We start from the raw sequence: 20,622 nt of genomic DNA on the forward strand, positions 1-20,622 counted from the left end.
GTGGACATCAGGAAAGAAGGAAATCAAGCCATTTTCTCCCATGAATCACCGCTACCACACTATAACCTCACTCCACTCAGCAGTCAATGCCACCCAAGCTGCACAGGCAGAGGATGGACAGCATCAGACTGGGGTGTGCGACCCACCGGGGCTACCACCCTCCCCCACCCCCAGAGCATGGGTACCTTATACTTAACTTCACCACAATCGGGGAAAGGAAGCTAGTGGGGGAGTGCCTATGCCTCAGATTGTGTCTGGGTTTTTTCCCAGTGTCCCTCTGGCCTAGTCCAACCCTGAGGATGCAGCTTCTTATCTAGTAAAGGCTATCACAATGGTAAGAATTTGTTTCCCCTCCCACACTATAGTAGGGACAGGTTTTGGGAAAAGTATATATTTTTTTCCTACATTTTTGGCCATTTTATTTTGAACATGAAACTATCATTAACTCTTTAACAAGTAGCATGCATCAGTACTGCTCATAAAGGGTTAACAATACGGATGCACTGAATCCAGGATTAGGTATTCTGCCTTTTTCAGCAGGGTTCGGAATTGGCTGAATCCACGGTCTCGGCCGAACCTAAGGGGCTGATTTACTAACCCACGAATCCGACCCGAATTGGAAAAGTTCCGACTTGAAAACGAACAATTTGCGACTTTTTCGTATGTTTTGCGATTTTTTTCGGATTCTGTACGAATTTTTCGTTACCAATACGATTTTTGCGTAAAAACGCGAGTTTTTCGTATCCATAACGAAAGTTGCGTAAAAAGTTGCGCATTTTGCGTAGCGTTTAAACTTACGCGAAAAGTTGCGCATTTTTCGCGTAAGTTTTAACGCTACGCAAAATGCGCAACTTTTTACGCAACTTTCGTAAAGGATAGGAAAACTCGCGTTTTTACGCAAAAATCGTATTGGATCCGAAAAATTCGTAAAGAATCCGAAAAAATCGCAAAACATACGAAAGAATCGCAAAGTACCGATCGTTACGAAAAAAACGCAATCGGACTCCATTCGACCCGTTCGTGGGTAAGTAAATCAGCCCCTTAATGTCACCACATGAATGCGGAAGTAGAATTTTTTTCTACTTCGCGCGGCGACATTTAACCCTTCAAAAAACGAAATAGCGTAAGCTTATTGGGATTCGGTTTGGTATTCGGCTAAATCTGAAAAACTGGGTTCTGTGCCTCCCTAGTTGACAATAGTTAATAAATCTCCTGCTCAGATTTAGGGTCTTTTTTACTCAAGATGTGAGCTCTACAGACTGCTGGCATATTGGGCCGACATTATATATATATATATATATACAGTATAGATAGAGGTGCAGTGTAAAAACAACTGCACAAATACTGCGCTCACTAAATCAAAAATATTTATTTACCCATATACACATATATAGCATGGTATATAAAAATATAAGCTCCGCTGGGGCCGAATAAACACACCAATTAAATGTTTGGGCGCTCTATTAAAAACAGAAAAGTTTCTCGGCCTTTAAAGGAAAACTATACCCCCAAACAATGTTGGTCTCTATAAAAATATACCGCATAAACAAGCTCATATGTAAAACCCTGCTTCATCTAAATAAACCATTTTCATAAAAATATACTTTTTTTTAGTAGTATGTGCTATTGGGTAATGCTAAATAGAAAAGTGCCATTCTAAGAATTAAGGGCCGCCTCCTGGGATCATAGGATTCACAGTGCACACAAACAAGCCAAGGCACACATACAAGCTAGGCCCCATCAGCCAATGAATGGACTGAGTTCTGTCTTTTGCTTCCACACAACTTCCTGTTACAGTTAAAGCTGCATTATTTCTGGTCATGTGATCTCTGAGGGAGCACACAGCCCATCACTAACTGGCGGCTCAAGAGAAAGGATGTAAAAGGGCAATATTTACTGATTGATATAGTCCAGTTTGGAGAGATTCTGTAACAGGTTACTTAATATGATATAAACTATCTGTTGGTTAGGTATTCCTTCTGGGGTATAGTTTTCCTTTATGTTCATTTTGCAAGCAAGCCTCTTATTCACTGATTGTTTCAAATGCCATTTTTATTTTGCATTTATCAAAAATAAAATGCGAAGATGAAAAGTAAAAAATAATTGTGCAAAATTTCAGACAATATCTTGGTCTCTTATGTTTCTCCTGTCTCTTTAGTTCTCCTCTCTTGCTGGGATAAATCAGGCTTCATGCTCAGCTTTCCCCAGTGATCTCGCTGATAGAAGGTTGAATTTCACTCACGCACTTTCTTTATTAATATATGTGCAGGAAAATCTCTTTACAACTGGAAAGACTAGGCTTGATGCATCCACCACCTCTGAATTTGGTGCCACAAACAATCTGTTTCTGTAGGTGGTGTGGGTTCCATTATTCTGAGAAATAGAAAAGAATATCCTGAATTATGGTTCGAAAGTAAATTGTGTGATTAAATGTATTGACATCAATATACACACATATACATAGATATAAAATTAACTACATTTAATGAAAGGCTTCAATATGCACACTAACTGCATCCATCTTTGCACTGTTGTGATAAATGAGGCCAAATGGCTAGTACAGATATAGGATCCCTTATCCGGAAACCCGTTATCCAGAAAGCTCCGAATTACAGAAAGCCCGTCTCCCATAGACTCCATTATAATCAAATAATTCAGAATTTTAAAACTGATTTCCTTTTTCTCTGTAATAATAAAACAGTACCTGTACTTGATCCCAACTAAGATATAATTACCCCTTATTGGGGACAGAACAGCCCTATTGGGTTTATTTAATGGTTAAATGATTCCCTTTTCTCTGTAATAATAAAACAGTACCTGTACTTGATCCCAACTAAGATATAATTACCCCTTATTGGGGGCAGAACAGCCCTATTGGGTTTATTTCATGGTTAAATGATTGCCTTTTCTCTGTAATAATAAAACAGTACCTGTACTTGATCCCAACTAAGATATAATTACCCCTTATTGGGGGCAGAACAGCCCTATTGGGTTTATTTAATGGTTAAATGATTCCCTTTTCTCTGTAATAATAAAACAGTACCTGTACTTGATCCCAACTAAGATATAATTACCCCTTATTGGGGGCAGAACAGCCCTATTGGGTTTATTTCATGGTTAAATGATTCCCTTTTCTCTGTAATAATAAAACAGTACCTGTACTTGATCCCAACTAAGATATAATTACCCCTTATTGGGGGCAGAACAGCCCTATTGGGTTTATTTAATGGTTAAATGATTCCTTTTTCTCTGTAATAATAAAACAATACCTTGTAATTGATCCCAACTAAGATATAAATAATCCTTACAGGATGCAAAACAATCCTATTGGGTTTAATTAATGTTTTATTGACTTTTTAGTAGACTTACGGTATGGAGATCCAAATTACGGAAAGACTTCTTATCTGGAATACCCTTGGTCCCGAGCATTCTGGATAACGGGTCCTATACCTGTACTAGGTTGTGTAGCCATGGAAGGAATATCTCATGAAAGTGCTGAAGCTGGTACATTATGTTTTTATTTGTATTTAAAGGGAACCTGCCCCAAAGGCATAAAAAGCTATATTAAAAAAGAAGTCCTTTGCAAATTAAACATGAGACCCAAATTATCCATCCATAGCTGTTATTAATGTATTTAAAAATCTGAGCTGTCAATCATATATTGCCTGCCTCACCTTTATACCTAGAAGCGGGGCAGGCATTTACTTTCCCTTTTCATTCAGCACTTCGGAAAAAAAGGGAAACAAATTTTATATAATTTATATAGTGTAAGTAAAGTTTATTTTGCTCAACTAAAGGTGGCCATACACGGGCCGATTCTAGCTGCCGATATCAGTCCCCTAGACCAATTCGGCAGCTTATCGGCCCATGTAGGGGCACTACCGATGGGCCTGTCTGACCAACATTTCGATTAGGCAGTTTTGAAAATCAGTCTGATATAATTTATATAGTGTAAATAAAGTTTATTTTGCTTAACTAAAGGTGCCCATACACGGACGATTCTAGCTGCCGATATCGATCCCTTAAACCGATTCGGCAGCTTATCGGCTCATGTATGGGCACTAACGATGGGCCTGTCTGACCGACATCTCCATTGGGCAGGTTTGAAATCAGTCAGATCAGGGACTGCAGTGGCTCGGTGATGCAGTCCTCGAACCGACGAACACCTATACCCTTAGTTTACCCGATCCCCGTAGGTGGGGATATCGGGAGAAGATCCGCTCGCTTGCCGACTTTGCCAAGCGAGCAGATCGTAGCGTGTATGGGCACCTTAACATGATAAAAAAGGATTTGAAATTTCTTTCTTAAGGGGACAGGTCCCTTTAATGTTATACACCAGTACCTAAAGGGTTTTAACCATCATTGTGCCTAACAATGTCCCTTCCACTTCTGCATAGTTGCGTGTCTGTCCCACTGAAAGTGTGCATATTTATGTTGGAGGGTCCTTGAGCCACCCTGAACATGGAGGTAATTTTGTGGTTACCACAGTGTCCGTTGTGTTGCAGTTGCCCACTCTGATGATTTTAGTAGCAATTTGAATTAAGTTTGCAAAAATGCACTTTAGCAACTATGCCTATTTTAATGCACATCAGTCTCAACAGAGCAGCACAAATCAGTGAGCAGCCACAATGGCCTGTGGGAAAACACTTCATTGTGGGTAAAATACTCAGCAAATTGTGTTTAAAAATCGCATTACACTGCATTTATAAATGACCCCTTATGCCTGGATAGGAGTAAACACTTATTAACAATGTATACATTTAAACCGTTTAAATCTGCTTCATTCATCCACCTTGATGTACAGTTCAGTTTTGGCAGTGTTATATATACCAATAATTTGTGGAGATATGTCCACCACTTTGGATTCAGCACAGATTTCTCTGCTATTTCCAGTGGAAAAACAGCTCTGGTGCACAGAATGCACCCTCTATATTGATCTATGGAGAAAACTGAATGCATTAATTGATGTCTTTAGATTTCTGTTCAGAATATGGGCCTACCCCTATGCTATGAAAAAGATCAGGCCATTGGCCAAGTTCACTGTATACAAGGTTTGGTTGCCTTTCTATTGATCCAATCAGAACAGCTGGAAGGGAAGAGAACCATATCCATGGTACACCATAGCTACAGAAAGTCACATGAAACAAGGTGTTGTACAGCTAGTATAAGTAAATCTAAAGCAACTGGACTTGCTAAAGTAATCATTGAAGACATTTCACTACTCATCTGAGCAGCTTCTTCAGTCCTCAGCATGTGAACTCTTCCACTAATCCTATCACAGTGGCACACTGTAACTCTTCAAAGAGGTGGAGTTACTTTGAAAGGATTACCAAAGTATCATGCAACTCACAGAGACAGGTGTTACTTGCGAGAGTTGCATGAATGGATGTGCGAAGAGTTCTGAAACTGCCGGGGTACAGATGTTAGAACAGCATTGTATGTAGCAGACAGATGGTGTCGAAGGCCCCCGCCTCTGTTTAGGGATGGTTTCGCCACTTTAACATGAATGGCCTCTTTTACACCTCTTTCAAACCAGCCTTCTTTGTCCAAAATTTTGACGTTGCTATTCTCAAAGGAGTGTCCCTTGTCTTCTAGATTTAGAAATACAGCAGAGTCTTGGCCTGTAGAGTTCGTCCTCCTATGCTGAGCCATCATGCAACTCTCACAAGTAACACCTGTTGCATGATACTTTGGTAATCCTCTCAGCGTAACTCCACAGTATTCACACCTCTGTGAGTTTCAGGAGTCACCTCTCGGAAGAGTTACAAAGTGCCATTGTGATTGGATTAGTGGAAGAGTATATATGCTGAGGACTTCCCATACCAGTCAGTTGAACTGAAGAAGCTGCTTGGATGAGTAGTGAAACGTCTTCAACGATTACTTAGCAAGTCCAGTTGCTTTAGATTTACTTATACTAGCTATACTATGACCTGGATGAATGACAATCTTCATAGTCATAAGGTGTTGTACAATTTAATTTGTATGACCAGCTTTAATCTGTGTTCCAAAAAGACTTTGCATGGACAAGCAGCAACTGAGCAGAAAGAGAAACAAGTAGATCTTATAGGCAGTAACAGATTGTTAACAGAAGCTCAACTGCCTTTATATAAGGGGTGGATTTATCTCTATATTAAGATGCAGTAGGAAGCTACTGTCCATCCCAAAAACATTGTATTGTTCTCACTAAATCCAAATAGGATGAGAGGACCTCCCTAAATAAACATAGTTAAGTTTGAGCTTAGCCAGTGGTATTGTAAGCTACTGGATCAGGCCGTTATATACAGGTATGGCTTAATATACTTACAACTACAGTGTTTCCACACTCTCCTTCCTTTAAAGGCGCAATAACAGAAACGAGCCCCAAGGCGTCCTCAACACCAGTGCACCGTGTATCTGCAAGTTGGACACCATTGACAGCATATCCAAGATGTTTTAGCTGGCAGGCTGGAAACGAAGCTTTCATCTCATTCTCATTGCACTTCAGCACAAAGTCCAGGCTTGCAATATCTTAAATAGAAATACAGTGGTTCATGTGTAGCTGCCATATTCTGTTTTGTGATTTAAACCAAATTGTCACATCAAATCTGTCAGAGCATATTTTTTTTTTGTTAGCAGTTGTCTGCCCCACACACATTATGATCGGAATCTGTATTACAAAAGGGGTGATCAAAATCAAAGGTTTCTGAATTTTGGGGGTTTAAGGCTCCAACCTTAGGGCAAGGCCTTTTTTAATTGCTTTACAGTGATCACAGTCTATCAGTAATGGGCAACTTAAAAGGGAAAATATAACCCCCTTTTTTGACATGATTCATTCCAAAAAGGTACATAAGCACTATTTGTAAATGTATCTTTTACACATACATAGCTGATTAAAAGATTGAAAGGAAACCATGTTACCAACCCTCCTTTGGGCTTATAATGTATTACAACTCCTCCCTCACCTTGTTCCAAGTGAAGGATTCTGGGTCCTAAAGTCGCCCTACTTACCATAGTGGGTGGTGAACAGATTCATTGAAAAGTCCCAGGATCCCTCGCTTCACAAGGGAACAATGTAAGGGAGGGGCTGGATCACTCTGTGAGCCGAAGAAGGGGTGAGGATTGGTCAATGCAGACAGAATATTTATTTTTGGAACTTCTAAAATGGTTTCCCCCTTTTCTTTTTAATTGCGATACAGTGGAGAATAATAATACATTCTTCTGATAGCCTAAAAGTAACTATTGGAATGTTCTAATCTCTGATTGAACGTTACAAGGTACATCTGAGTATAGGATGAAAATATAGCCAATGACCCCCCAAGCCTGGTACATCAAGTGTGACGCCACCATTTTGCTTATCTCCTAACAAACAAAAGGACAAGGCAGTTTTTAAGAAACCAAGGCAGCATTCTCCAAGGCTTCCATTACAATTAGCAATTCACTGTTGTTGGTCTAGATGGAATGATAGTAAATATTATATATCTAGTTTAGGTCACTGGACTTGGTAACAACATCTTCCATTTTTTCTCTTTAGCTTTTTCCATATTTTACTATACAAACATCTTATGTAATAAATAAAGTATTAAAGCCTTAGTCACTCATACCTGTGCACTTGCTGTACTTGCAGTCAAATCCATCCCCTTTAAATCCAGATGAGCAAGCACATGTGTAGCCACTGCCAGTATGTGTGCAAGTGGCATATTCATGGCATTTGTTGGTCGAGGGCTTTGCACAGTAATCAATAGGAACACAAATGTGATCTTCATTTGCAATGTACCCACTACTGCAAGAACACGTGTAGGAGCCAATAGTGTTAATACAAGTACCCTCGGCACATTTGTTTAACCAGGAATAAGCACATTCATCCTCGTCAGTGCATCTAATTCCATTGCCAAAGAACCCCTCTTTGCAGGTGCAGATTTTAGTGCCATCATAGTCTTCACAGGTTGCATTAGGGTGGCATTTTGAACAATCAGTTGTCACTGGATAAAGTAGGGAAGACAATAAACGAACAAATATTATGCATAGTAATGAGGCTGAGGGTGTTGGGTGCCACACTTTATTGTAGCACTATAAATTTTCTTTGGGCCCATGTGATGTACAAGCAAAATCTTTGGATCACTTAGATATTTGAGGTGTCATTTTCTATGTGTAAGGCAGGGTGCAAAGTGCCAAATATGTAGCACTACACCATGTTTTTTGCACTTTATGCCCTGCCTTGCACATACAGAGAGATAGATGAAGTGCCATGGGTCTTGGTTTTCCAAAACAGAGTGTAGAACCTACACCAAGGAATACAGCACTGCCTGCTTCATCAGCAATGCATTCATGAGGGGCAGATGGAAAGGAGATACATAGATGATCCCCCTTTCATCCCCATCTATCTATTAATCTGCATGTTATTCAGCTGCAAGTACCAATTGGTGCAGTTCATTACTGGGGCCTGTATTTACCACTTACCCTATGGTTGCTTGAGTGCAGTCATACCCTGGCTTTGTAAATAGCACTAGCATCAGGATGTCAGTGACCCTATATTGTTGGACTTATGGCTGAATGGTTCATATTGCATGTGTTTTCATACAACTGCAACCTTGTTATTGGCTAAACAGGGCCTTCACCAAGGGTTCAACTATAACCTCAATGGAAGGCTTATCCAACAACCGCTGTTTTATTAGTGTTACACAGGTTTTAGTATGGTGAGACTAGTAATATTTAAGCATCAGAAAACCTCTAGTGATACACAGGATGAGAACATTCAGATTGGCACACAGTGTCGATTAGTCTTCAAGCCTGACGTCAACTCCTGTGACAGCACGGCCAATAGTGCGTCACTATAATAGCACTCTAGTTTATCAATCACATGTTCCTGGTAAATGTGAAAATTGTCACTATCCCTTTAAATACCCACCAAGGTGCAGTTGTTAAGGTCGGTCTTCATGATACAAAGTGTAAGTAATGACTTATCTCACCACACAATTCCCATCGGGCATAACTCTTATATTTTTTTAATATCCTTATCGAAAATAGATGTTGACTTACATGCAGTGCTTGGAACTGAAATAAGAAGAAAGAGTAAATCAGGGTTAAGAGTTAAATTCTAAGCTAAACAAATGTGTGCATGGTCCTCCCTACAATCAGTAGCCCCTCTATGGTTTCCCATCATTCCCAATTCAATTTTTGGATTGTTTGCCATCTTTGTCTAACTCCATACAGCTTTCAAATCGGGGTCACTGACCCCGGCAGCCAGAAAACTATTGTTCTCTGAGGCGACAGTTTTGTTGTTATTGTTACTTTTTATTATTTGTCTTATTTGTCTACTATTCTTATTCCACTCGCTGGTTGCTAGGGTAATTTGGACCCTAGCAACCAAGTAGCTGCTAAAACTTGGCTAAAAATGGAAATAATTATAAAACTACAAATAATAAAAAAAATGAAGACCAATTGCAAATTGTCTCAGAATATTACTCTCTACATCATACTCAAAGGTGAACAACCCTTTTAAAATGAAGCAAAAAGTAGATAATTTCATAATGGCAAGTGATGCATTAATTATAGACATGGCCGCTCTTCTACATATAATTGCTAAACAGTATTTTTAAACTTTAATACAAAAAAAGGAAAGATTAGTGTGATTTGTATGTACCTTTTAATCCTTCCACTCGTACAGAATGTGGGCCTTCTCCAGTAACATCTATTTTCCAGCTTCCTTTCTTGGGGCTTCTCAGCCGGTACATGGACCCCCATTTTTCAGACACAACAGTTCTCAATGCCACAGGACGTGCTATGTAACAGAAAAGAATTATTATTTCATACACCAAGAGGCACATTTACTAATCCACGAACGTCCGAAAAGTGCCCGAATGCATTTTTTCTTAATGATCGGTATTTTGCGATTTTTTTCGTAAATTGTTGCGACTTTTTCGTAGCCGTTACGACTTTTTCGTAAATTGTCTCGACTTTTTAGTAGCATTACGACCTGCGCTAATTGTCGCGACTTTTTCGTAGCCGTCGCGCCGAGTACGAAAGTTTTGGATTCATTCAAGCTTCAGTATCGTGACTTTCCTTGGGCCAGGTTGGAGCTGCAGAGTGCCTGAAGTCTGAAAGTTTTGCCCGCCGTTTACGAGCGCTCAATAAGAAAAAGTCGCGACAATATACGAGCAAATCGTAACAGCTACGAAAAAGTCGCGACAATTCGTGCAAGTCGTAACGGCTACGAAAAAGTCACAACAATTTACGAAAAAGTCGTAACGGCGACGGAAAAATCACAAAAAATACAAAAAAGTCACAAAATGTTCGTTTCCAATCAGAATTTTTCCCATTTGGATTCGTGGATTAGTAAATGTGCCCCCAAGTTTTCAGAGAATACAAAATCCCTGTCAGTCCCACCTCAGAAAGTCCAGGGGGCTCAAAAGGGCAACGGTGAATACTGGGGTTGGCAGGTCTCTCCTGTCTGGCTAAGACGTTACTCCTGGCAGTTACGGGCTCCTATACACTACAGCCCGTAACAAAAACATTCTTAGGGGTACTAATACTGCATCTGAAGAATTCCATCTTTAGACATTATAATATCATGACCTGTTAAAGTCTAGTAAGGAAATTCTATTTTTTATCCCTTCTCTTTCTATGCAGGCACTCTTTTATTCCTATTCCCCATTCTATTCATATTCCTAAATTACACCCTAGCAAATGCCAAACTGGAGAGCTGCTGAACAAAAAGCTAAACAACCAAAAAAAATATATATATAACATAATGAAGACCAATTTCAAATTGTTTTAGAATATCATTGTCTACTTACCATATATACTCAAGTATAAGCCGAGTTTTTCAGCACTAAAAATGTGCTCAAAAAGTAACCCTCGCCTTATACTCGCGCATATACTAGTATATATACGGTAAATTGGCTTGCAGATGACATGCGCTCGTTGCGCTGTTTACATAGCAAATAAAATTGTGTTCTTGAACCAACAAATGTATTTTTTTGATTGTAATATAGGTGTAGGCGCCATCTCAGTGCATTGTGCTTGGGTCTGAGATTTCAGAAGGAGCCAGCGCTACACATTAGAACTGCTTTGAGGTAACCTATTGTTTCTCCTACTCCCATGTAACTGGGGGAGTCGACTTATACTCGAGCCAATAAGTTTTTCCAGTTTTCTTAGGTAAAATTAGGTACCTCGGATTATATTCTGATCGGCTTATACTCGAGTATATACAGTACTAAAAGTTAATTTAACGGTTAATTGAATGGTGAACCCGTTTAAGAAAATGAAATTCTTTTGCTTTGAGCTGATGTTACTTAGGCGATCGTTACCACCACCACAAAGTCAAACTACTTCCAGCATACACCAGCGACTGATATGGGGCGTCCCCCAGTCGTTATATCTGTGTAGCGTAGAATTTCTAATAAGTTCGCTTAAGCTTCCACACTTGCTTTCTCTCGCACCAATGACTGATGTCTCACTCTATCCGCTTTCTCCCACCAGTATTGATGTTACTCGTTCCCACCTGCGACACTTCACCAAGATGGTGCCTCCTGTTAGTATCGCGTGCATTTAGCAGTGAAACGCAACAGCGATTTCTCCTCCACAAACAGTTAGTAATTAGAGATGAGCGAATCTGTTCCGTTTCACCGAAAAATTTGCGAATCTTTCAAAAAATCCACGAAACGGCGAAAAATATGTGTGGCAAAAAAAATTGTCGCCCGCAACTATTCTTTTGTCACCTGCAGCTATTATTTTGTTGCCCCTCGGCTATTATTTTGTCACCCGCGGCTATTGTTTTGTCTAGAGATAAAAAATACGATTATTCAGAAATGCTGTAAAAATAATTTTTTTCTAAAGTTTTATAAAGGTAAGACAACCTACAAAATGCTTTTATCATTACATTTGGCAGAGACTTGCTTGGAAGTTTAATTTCTCTTCATTGCAATTTTAAGCACAGGTATGAGATCAATTATCCAGAAAGCTCTGAATTATGGAAAGCCCATCTCCCATAGACTCCATTTGAATCAAATGTTTCAAAATTATAAAACTTATTTTCTTTTTTCTCTGTAATAAAACAGTACCTTGTACTTGATTCCATCTAAGATATAATTAATCCTTATTGGATGCAAAAAAATCCTATTGGGTTTAATTACTGTTTTATTGATTTTTTAGTAGACTTAAGGTATGGAGATCCAAATTACGGAAAGACACCTTACCCGGAATACCCTTGGTCCCGAGCATTCTGGATAATGGGTCCTATACCTGTATAGTTATGGGTTCTATATATATCCAAAAAACTGTATTGGAAAAGGAAGTGCACACAGAAGTAGCATACAGAGCAGAAAATATGTGGGTATGGGTTGGATGCAGGGCTTAGAATGTCAACATTTTGTGGGTTTTGTTCCAGTGTGGGTTGAGTTTTTCCTGATCCGCACATCACTACTGAGCAGGCATTAATTACATGACTTTGGAAAGCCTTGTGGCATCTCTTGCTCATCCTGCTGTCCTTGTATATCAAGGTTTCCAGGTCCCATCCATGTGACAACCCTTCTGCATGCAACACAGACAGACACTGCCATTGCTGCATTAACTGATGGGCACATATACTGGGTGGGGGAGAAGCTTTATTGTGGGCATAAAACCATGGGGTTTGGACTTTTTTTCCCTTTGCATCTTCCCTCTGTATTAAATGAGCCCTCTAGATACATACGCAGATGGATAGAGAGGGTAAGGTTACTTACTATCTGGTCCAGCAACTTTTAGAGAAGAAATTGATCCTTCGGTGGTCATTATCAAGTCAGTTAACTTCTCTGGGACAGCAAAAGAATCAGAATGACTGCCGGACTCATAATCTCCAGAGAAAAGCCTCAGTGAAGACTTTGCAGGTCTTGCTATAACAGAACCTACATATCGAAATGCCTTAAAGTAAACAGGAGATTACCGATGATGCAAAGGAATAGTACCTTCAATGAAAAGCAACTTACCCTACAATCTTACAAGCTTTGTAATCTTCAGTAAGGCAACATTGCTTTAGGTCTGCAGAGACTTACAAATCTGGAGTAATACTGTATATTAACAATCTACATTTTTGCAGCTGTAACAGTTACATGTTATTGCTAAATTTTCATCTGTCCTAATTGCTTAAAAAATCTATTATGTAGCCCAGTGATGAGAAACAAAGCAGCTAACTGAATCCAAACAAAGCCAAAGGTAACAGGGCAATAGAGGGTTAAGTACTTACGCTCCCAAGACTTGCAAGGTTGAGCTGATACACGTGGCCAAAACTCAGTCTGGCAATTTCCCTAAAAATAGTGAATGCTGGGTCACTTGTATCTGAACAAAGGCCAGTGACCATAAAGATGACCTGAAAATAAGATATGTTCCTTTATTGTATAAATTAGAAAGAAATATATACCCTGGTGATAAGTTCCATAGCTCTTTTTAGTAGATCTGCAGCCAAATCAATTTTTTTGTGAAAAAAAAACATAAAAACCATGGAAACCAATAATAATACATCATCTGTTACTTTAACCATGTATTTTTTTTGTGGTTTTCATTATTTTCTATGAATATATGATTGGCTTGGCATGCAAACTAAGCCTTGCATAAGAGCCCCAATAATCTGCTTGCTACAACTATGCTTTCTGTGCATACCCTAACAAGTCCTTCCTGTAGAATGGCAAAAATCCAGGCTGTCATGATATTAATAATGTGGTTAGTAAACAACAACAAAATTTTGCTTCTAAAGCATCCAAAAAGATTACATTTCTTTGCAGTAAGTAACTATTGCAAAAATGAAAATTTAATATTAGAGTCATCTCTTTGAAATAAAAAAAAACTTTGGTTTTTGAAATATTGAAGTTACTCTCTACATATCTGCCTCTCTACATTCTCTTTTAATGCAAGAGTTGGAGTCAGGTTTTTGACTTACAACAAAATCTAATATATCTTTTAGGGGGGCTCCCTTTCCTAGCAGATTAGAGCTAAATCGCATAACTGATTCAGGCACAATCAAAATCTAAAAAAAATAACTGACTTTGGCACAAATTCTGCATGTAGAGAGACAGGATTTCTGTCGGAGTTGGTTATTTTGAAAGAATGCCAACTCCTGAATAAGGAGAGAATGAAGAGAAACAGATGCTGAGAGGGGGTATAGTGAAGAATAACTTGATTATTTTAGAAACTGTACAGAATTTCCACTCAATTATATTTTGAAAATGTCTAATTTCTGTATGATTACATTTTCATTTTAACGATAGTTTCCATTTATAGAATGCCAGATTTTTGGAAAGCAAATATTGTCAGCTTCTTACCTGTGACTGTGTTACACTAATAAGTGACTTTATCTCATTTATTAAAATGGCATTATTATAATCCTTAGCTGAAGCATCTGTCAGGACCATGATTATTGAATTGTGGGGTGATGCCTGCAAAGCCATCTTAAGTCCACCCATTGCATATTCAGGGCAGTCGCCACCTTCGTAGGCATTAAGATTTAGAAAGAAATTACCAAATTCTGTTCCAGAAGTTGTGTGTCTGACAGGACCAATACCTAAAAAAGAAAGATTATTAATGACACATGTAAAAGCTTTCATCCGCTAAAACCATTTAAAACAAATTTTAAACAAAGATTTTTTAAATGTCTACAGAACAAATATATATGTTATGACCCAATCACTGTGCCTAATACAGAGAGTCTTTAGCGCTCTGCTCCTTGCAGCATTGCTTACCCTGTGGACTTCAAAAAAATGTCATTGCGGTTCTACTGGTCTACAATCAGGGTTATGGGACTAAAGGTGCCCATACACCTTCAGATCTTCTCCCGATATCCCCCACCTATGGGTGAGTGATATCAGGCGAATCCAGGTAATTTGGTGGTTTGGCCCTGGGACCAAACGATCGAATTAGAACGACGGGTATAGGCGAAGTCGACTCATTGATGCGGTCCCCGATCTGACTAAATTTTTTAAACTGCCCGATCAATATCTGGGCGATTTCAGGCCAGATATTGATCGGGCAGGCCCGTCGTTAGTGCCCCTACACGGGCCAATTAGCTGCCATAAGGGACCAATATCGGCAACTAGAATCGGCCCGTGTATGGCCACCTTAAGAAGGACCACGTTGAGAGTGAAGAACTAAAAGCCAGCCATGCTGAATGAGTATTATGGTCTTGTGTAGTCTGTGGGTCTATGGTGGTCTGAAATGCTATTTACCTGGTGGAGGCTTTATTGAACAGTAGGAGATTTTTTATCAAATAAAGTTCTTTAGTGTAAGTCTACTGAAAGTCTATATGCCGAGCATGACCCCCCTGTGCATGTAAGCTGTATTTTAGAGTAAAAGGAAGGAAAGACAAAGCTACTGAATTATAGCAAATAATAATCAGTGTATGTTATAGTGTAACTATACATAAAAACATGACTTGTTGCTTGTAATCCTGAAATATTCACTATAAATGTTAAATATGTTAACATACTTTCTCGTATAGGTGCTATATTGCACCGGGGAAGTTGCCCAAAATAAGCCTTGCATTTTCTAACTTGCAGTAGACCATAGCTAACTGGTTGTTATTGCAAACCAGCCACCAGCGAGATAATCCTCAGCTCAGTTATTACAGGTTACTACAAAGTAGAGAAAATTGTTCTCATTAAAGAGCAACTCCCAGTATATTGTGTCGTCTGCTGTTACTGGCACACGTTTCATTGGTTAGACCAGGTGTCCCCATTCTTTTTGACACGTGAGCTACATTCAAATATAAGAAGAGTTGGGAGAAACACAAGCATGAAAGAGTTTCTGATTGGTGCAAAACAAGCCTGTTATTGGCTATCCGGTAGCCCAATGTTGGCTGGCAGCCTAGAAAAGGCTCTGTTTGTCAGAACACCTGGTTTTTATTCAACCAAAACCTCCAAGCCAGGAATTCAAAAATAGTTTATGAGGCCACTGAGAGCAACATCCAAGGGGTTGGTGAGCAACCTCTTACTCGCAAGCTGCTAGTTGGGGATCACTGGGTTTGACTATTTTGCATCTCTTTAAGCAATGAATAGAAGTGTTAGTAATTGAAGTTGCCATTTCACTACTGGTTACATTGTCTATAGAATGGGCACAACAAACCCTCATGCTGCAGTCATAATTATTTACAATTCTTATAATCAGCCAGATAAAGTTCTGACTTCTATAAATGATCATCATGATAGCAACATCAGACCCCCCCTATATTTGTGTAATATATTTCATATCAGTCTCTGTCCTTACAATAGTTGGGGGAATTTCCGTTGTTGCTTGGTTGACAGAGTAGTACAAAACACTGATATTAACTGTGAGAGTAAAATGTTGCCAATATTATTACACTGACTATACAAAACTGCAGGGAATAAGAAAAGATAAAAGCCATACCTGGATCATTAAACTCGACCATGGTATATTGGCGTACGCCACATGGGAACTGAGCAGAAACAGTGCTAAGCAACCAGGTGTAGGCCAGCTTTAACTGTTGAAGGTCATCTGCCATGGAACCAGTGGTGTCCACCAGAAAAGTCAGAGAAGTTGCTGTCCAAAAATGTCATGAAATAAGTAAATAATATGGGGGAATATATAATGACATATACATATATATATACACACACACATATATAATGGCAACAAGGGGACATGTATCAATGCTACAGGTGTAAGTTCCAAAGCTCTAAAGGGTGCAAAATCTTGTGTGAGATCCCAATTCTGTCTGTTCTTAGTAAGGTGCAAAGAACATGGGTGCTAAACATGGAGCAGGGTGCAAAGTGCAAACAATATAGTGGCTCCATGTTTGGAAGCATTAGTGGTTTAGTGGTGGTACTGAAAGTCATATATTCACAATACATCAGACTTAAGCACTGTTTTTCATACCTGTTTCATCATCACCACATTCTGGATCCAAAGACACATCTGCAAAACATTAACACAAAGTTAGTCCCCAACACTGGGCGGGAGAAGCCAAGCTGATTCAATTGCGCTCTCTGCACTAGCGATCTCACCGCCCCCGGACCCGCTCCTGCGCTCAGAAGGTAAGCGCTGGGGAGCGGGGGGGGGGGTGGCATCCAGGAGCCGGCGATATGTCCAGAATCGCCCCTGGGTGGGGGGCTGTTTGGGCCTCTGTACTTGAAATGGCAGGGCCTATTTTGAATCCCAGTCCAGGCCACAGATCAAGTCCTGCTACTAGCCAGAAAGCAATTGGAAAAAGACCAAAGTAAAGAACTGTGTTGCCTGTAGTGCCTTCAAGCACTACAGGAGACACGTTGTATCACATGGACATGTAGGTAAAAGAGCCAGAAGCACAGATTATTTTTGTATCTTATAAGGTTAATGTAGAATAGAATTATTGGTCCCAATACCGTCTGGACTCATTGGGGCCATTCTGTTACAGTACAACCACAAAAAAAGCAAATGGCACTCAGGGCTGTAAACAAGGGAAAAACCCTTAAAGAATTTTTTATTGCGGAGGTGCAACGTTTCGGGGCAACGTGTCCCCTTTATCAAGCATACAGAAACGTGAAGGCAAGTGAAATTTATACATTTGCAGTGACCACTTCCCCAAGTTAATTGGTAAATTGAATAAATACTTAATTGACAACAATAGTATAAAAAACATGGTATAATAAACAGCAGCAATATACTATTGTTGTCAATTAAGTATTTATTCAATTTACCAATTAACTTGGGGAAGTGGTCACTGCAAATGTATAAATTTCACTTGCCTTCACGTTTCTGTATGCTTGATAAAGGGGACACGTTGCCCCGAAACGTTGCACCTCCGCAATAAAAAATTCTTTAAGGGTTTTTCCCTTGTTTACAGCCCTGAGTGCCATTTGCTTTTTTTGTGGTTGTACTATTTTTGGAGGGTGCCGATCCCTCCAGCAGTGTGCACCGGGCATATAGGTTTGGAGCGCTAGGGTGTGCGGATAAGGTCTCTGTGGTGCCATTCTGTTACAGGCCATCTCTGATTACCTACCTCGCTTCCATTTAGTTGCAGATAATGCCCAGCCGCTGAAGAGGAGTAGGAGAAAGCTGGAGCAAAATTTCATAATGAATTCTTTTCAAACTCAGCGATATCTCTTGGCTATTAAAAGTAAAAAAAATACATTCAGTACTGTAAAAGCAAAAAAGAAAAAAGTGTTACATAAAGGAGCACATTGAACTACAAACAGCTTTATTATATACTTGCAATAGTTTTGAAGTTTTGTATTACTGTGATACATGCAATTGGTAATTTACGGTATCCAAAAGGAGCCATTTTCCTAACAAACCCCAAATCCTGGTCATAGATCTGGTATCTGCTACGGCAGCAAAAGAAAGCTAAACAGTATCTACAACACATGTTCCCAAAATTCAAACAATCCATTACTTATGTCCTTCTAACCTTTCATTCAAAACCAATATTGTTTGAAAAATACAACCCTGATGTTGCTGAATTACAGCTCCCAGTATGACTTCACCTTGATAATATGTTATATTATTCTGGAAATTGAAGTCCTGCAACAACTAAGTAAAGTGTGGCTACATGGTGCAATACAGAATGGTTTAGATGAAAATATTATAGTACAGGTAATGGAAACCCATTATCCAGAAAGCTCCGAATTACGGAAAGCCTGTCTCCCATAGACTCAATTTTAATCAAATAATTCACATTTTTAAAATTGATTTCCTTTTTCTATATAATAATAATAATAATAATAATAATAATAATAATAATAATAATAATAATAATAAAACAGTACCTTGTATTTGATCCCAACTAAGATACAATTAATCCTTATTGGGGGCAGAACAGCCCTATTGGGTTTAATTAATGTTTTATTGATTTTTTTTGTAGCCTTAAGGTATGAAGATCTAAATTACGGAAAGACCCCTTATCCGGAAAACCCTTGGATAACGGGTCCTATACCTGTACTAGAAGACATTTTTGTGTTGGAGGTACTTACATTACAGAATTGCATATTTATTGCAAGATTAAATTAGGACTTTCTTGTTCTGTATTTTTATTATCATACATTAATATAACAGAATATGTAATGTTAGTATGTTCATATAATAGTATAATGTATTCATATTTCCTTAATCACATCATTGTTTTCATGGTTACTAATGGAGCTGTTGCTAAGCCGTGTATTTTGCAATCAAATTACAGTCCCTAATGTATCATATTTAAGACATGTGGACTAACCTTATGTAGTTCAGCAAAGAAGAAATAACATTTATTTCTCCAGCATTAACACAACGCCTAAACCTCCTATCAGAAACAACCTAAATTGTTGTACACAACAAAGAATATGTATATATTATGAAAACAACTGGAATAAAAGTGTTTCAATGGTTTACAAAATTACATTTTATGCGTTCTCTAAAACTCTCTAAATGAGTTGCCGTAGGTCTCCGCTTTCATTTTTGGAGCACAGAGGCCAGCGGCCACCATCATGAACACAGCACTGCCTATGTTTGTCATTGCTGTATTTGTGACGGGTGTAACTTGGGTGTCATTTAGGAGTAAGGGAGTGGTAGATGCAGGAGTGTATGTATGCAGGAGAGGGGCTTATAAGGAGGATTTGCACATCTATAACAACTTTCTGATAAAGTCTATAAAGGTTCACATTCATCCAGGTCATGGTATATCTGTAGGAATAAGTCCCATCAACTAGACTTGTCATGTTCATTTATTTCAATGGTCAAAAATGATCTTCATTATTTCTGTAGTATTAAGTCAAATCAACTGGACTTGCTGTGTTTTTCTTGAAGACATTTTGCTAGTCATCCGACTGGCTTTCTGAATTCTGAAAGCCAGTCGGATGACTAGCAAAAGGTCCTCAAGAAAACACCACAAGTCCAGTTGATTTGACTTAATACTACAGAAATAATGAAGATCATTTTTGACCATTGAAATAAATGCACATGACTATATAGTAGGTGGTTAAATAATCTACAATTAATATCTTAGGGGCTGCTGGATATTTTAGACATATAGACTGAACTGCAAATTATACACACACAAATATACAGTAAAAAAAAATACAGTTGACTCTCTAAACTGACAGGTCTTTAACAAAGCTCATTCTATTATTTTTAAATGTGAACATTTCTAGCACAACCTGTTTTTCTCACTATCTGATATAATTATTGTACAATACTTACAGACTGTGTAAGAGACAGAACGTTTGTCCTCCAAGCAGAAAGAACCTGGAGTTATAGTGGGTCCAGTCTGGGTTTTATCCTGCTCAGAAAGGGAGTCAAAGGTCAGAAAGCAGAACTCAATGAACTCTTATCTTTTCTAAATCAATAAATTACAAAATTAGAGGAGGAAATCTGCAAACGATTTGGTGACCCATAAGGATCTACTACTGTGTATAATGATGGCGTGAAGTCAAGAAACTGACAGAGAGATAATAAACTATTGTGAAACTACCAAGCATAATATTAAATAAGTAATGTTGGGTAATGCCAATGCAGTATACCAGTGACCTATTACAACAGCATTCCTGCTTCAAGGAGAAGAGGTTGAAAAAAAAAGGACATTGACATTCTATCATCTCTAAGATAATATCTAATATTTAAGTAAAATAGGAAAGTAAATTCAGCAATATAAGAAGGAGCCATGCCTATTCGGTAGTAAGAATGCATAGCAGCAGCAGCAGCGTGTTCCAC

At 38.8% G+C, this 20,622-nt stretch overlaps 1 protein-coding gene across 1 annotated transcript; it reads right to left on the minus strand.

The window, feature by feature from the left end:
* Positions 1-1,353: 1,353 nt before the first annotated feature.
* Positions 1,354-20,140, minus strand: MGC89178 (protein). Its single transcript, NM_001008096.1, is given in 13 exon segments — positions 1,354-1,410; positions 1,445-2,373; positions 6,305-6,507; positions 7,581-7,958; positions 9,016-9,030; positions 9,620-9,757; positions 12,699-12,876; positions 13,199-13,321; positions 14,271-14,509; positions 16,348-16,500; positions 16,837-16,875; positions 17,939-18,046; positions 20,113-20,140. Coding segments are annotated over 9 exon segments (1,431 nt in total). The 5' UTR covers positions 16,370-16,500; positions 16,837-16,875; positions 17,939-18,046; positions 20,113-20,140; the 3' UTR covers positions 1,354-1,410; positions 1,445-2,238.
* Between the last annotated feature and the right edge of the window lie 482 nt (positions 20,141-20,622).

This window comes from Xenopus tropicalis, chromosome 9 (assembly GCF_000004195.4).
Source record: "Xenopus tropicalis strain Nigerian chromosome 9, UCB_Xtro_10.0, whole genome shotgun sequence".
Taxonomy (NCBI): Eukaryota; Metazoa; Chordata; class Amphibia; order Anura; family Pipidae; genus Xenopus; species Xenopus tropicalis.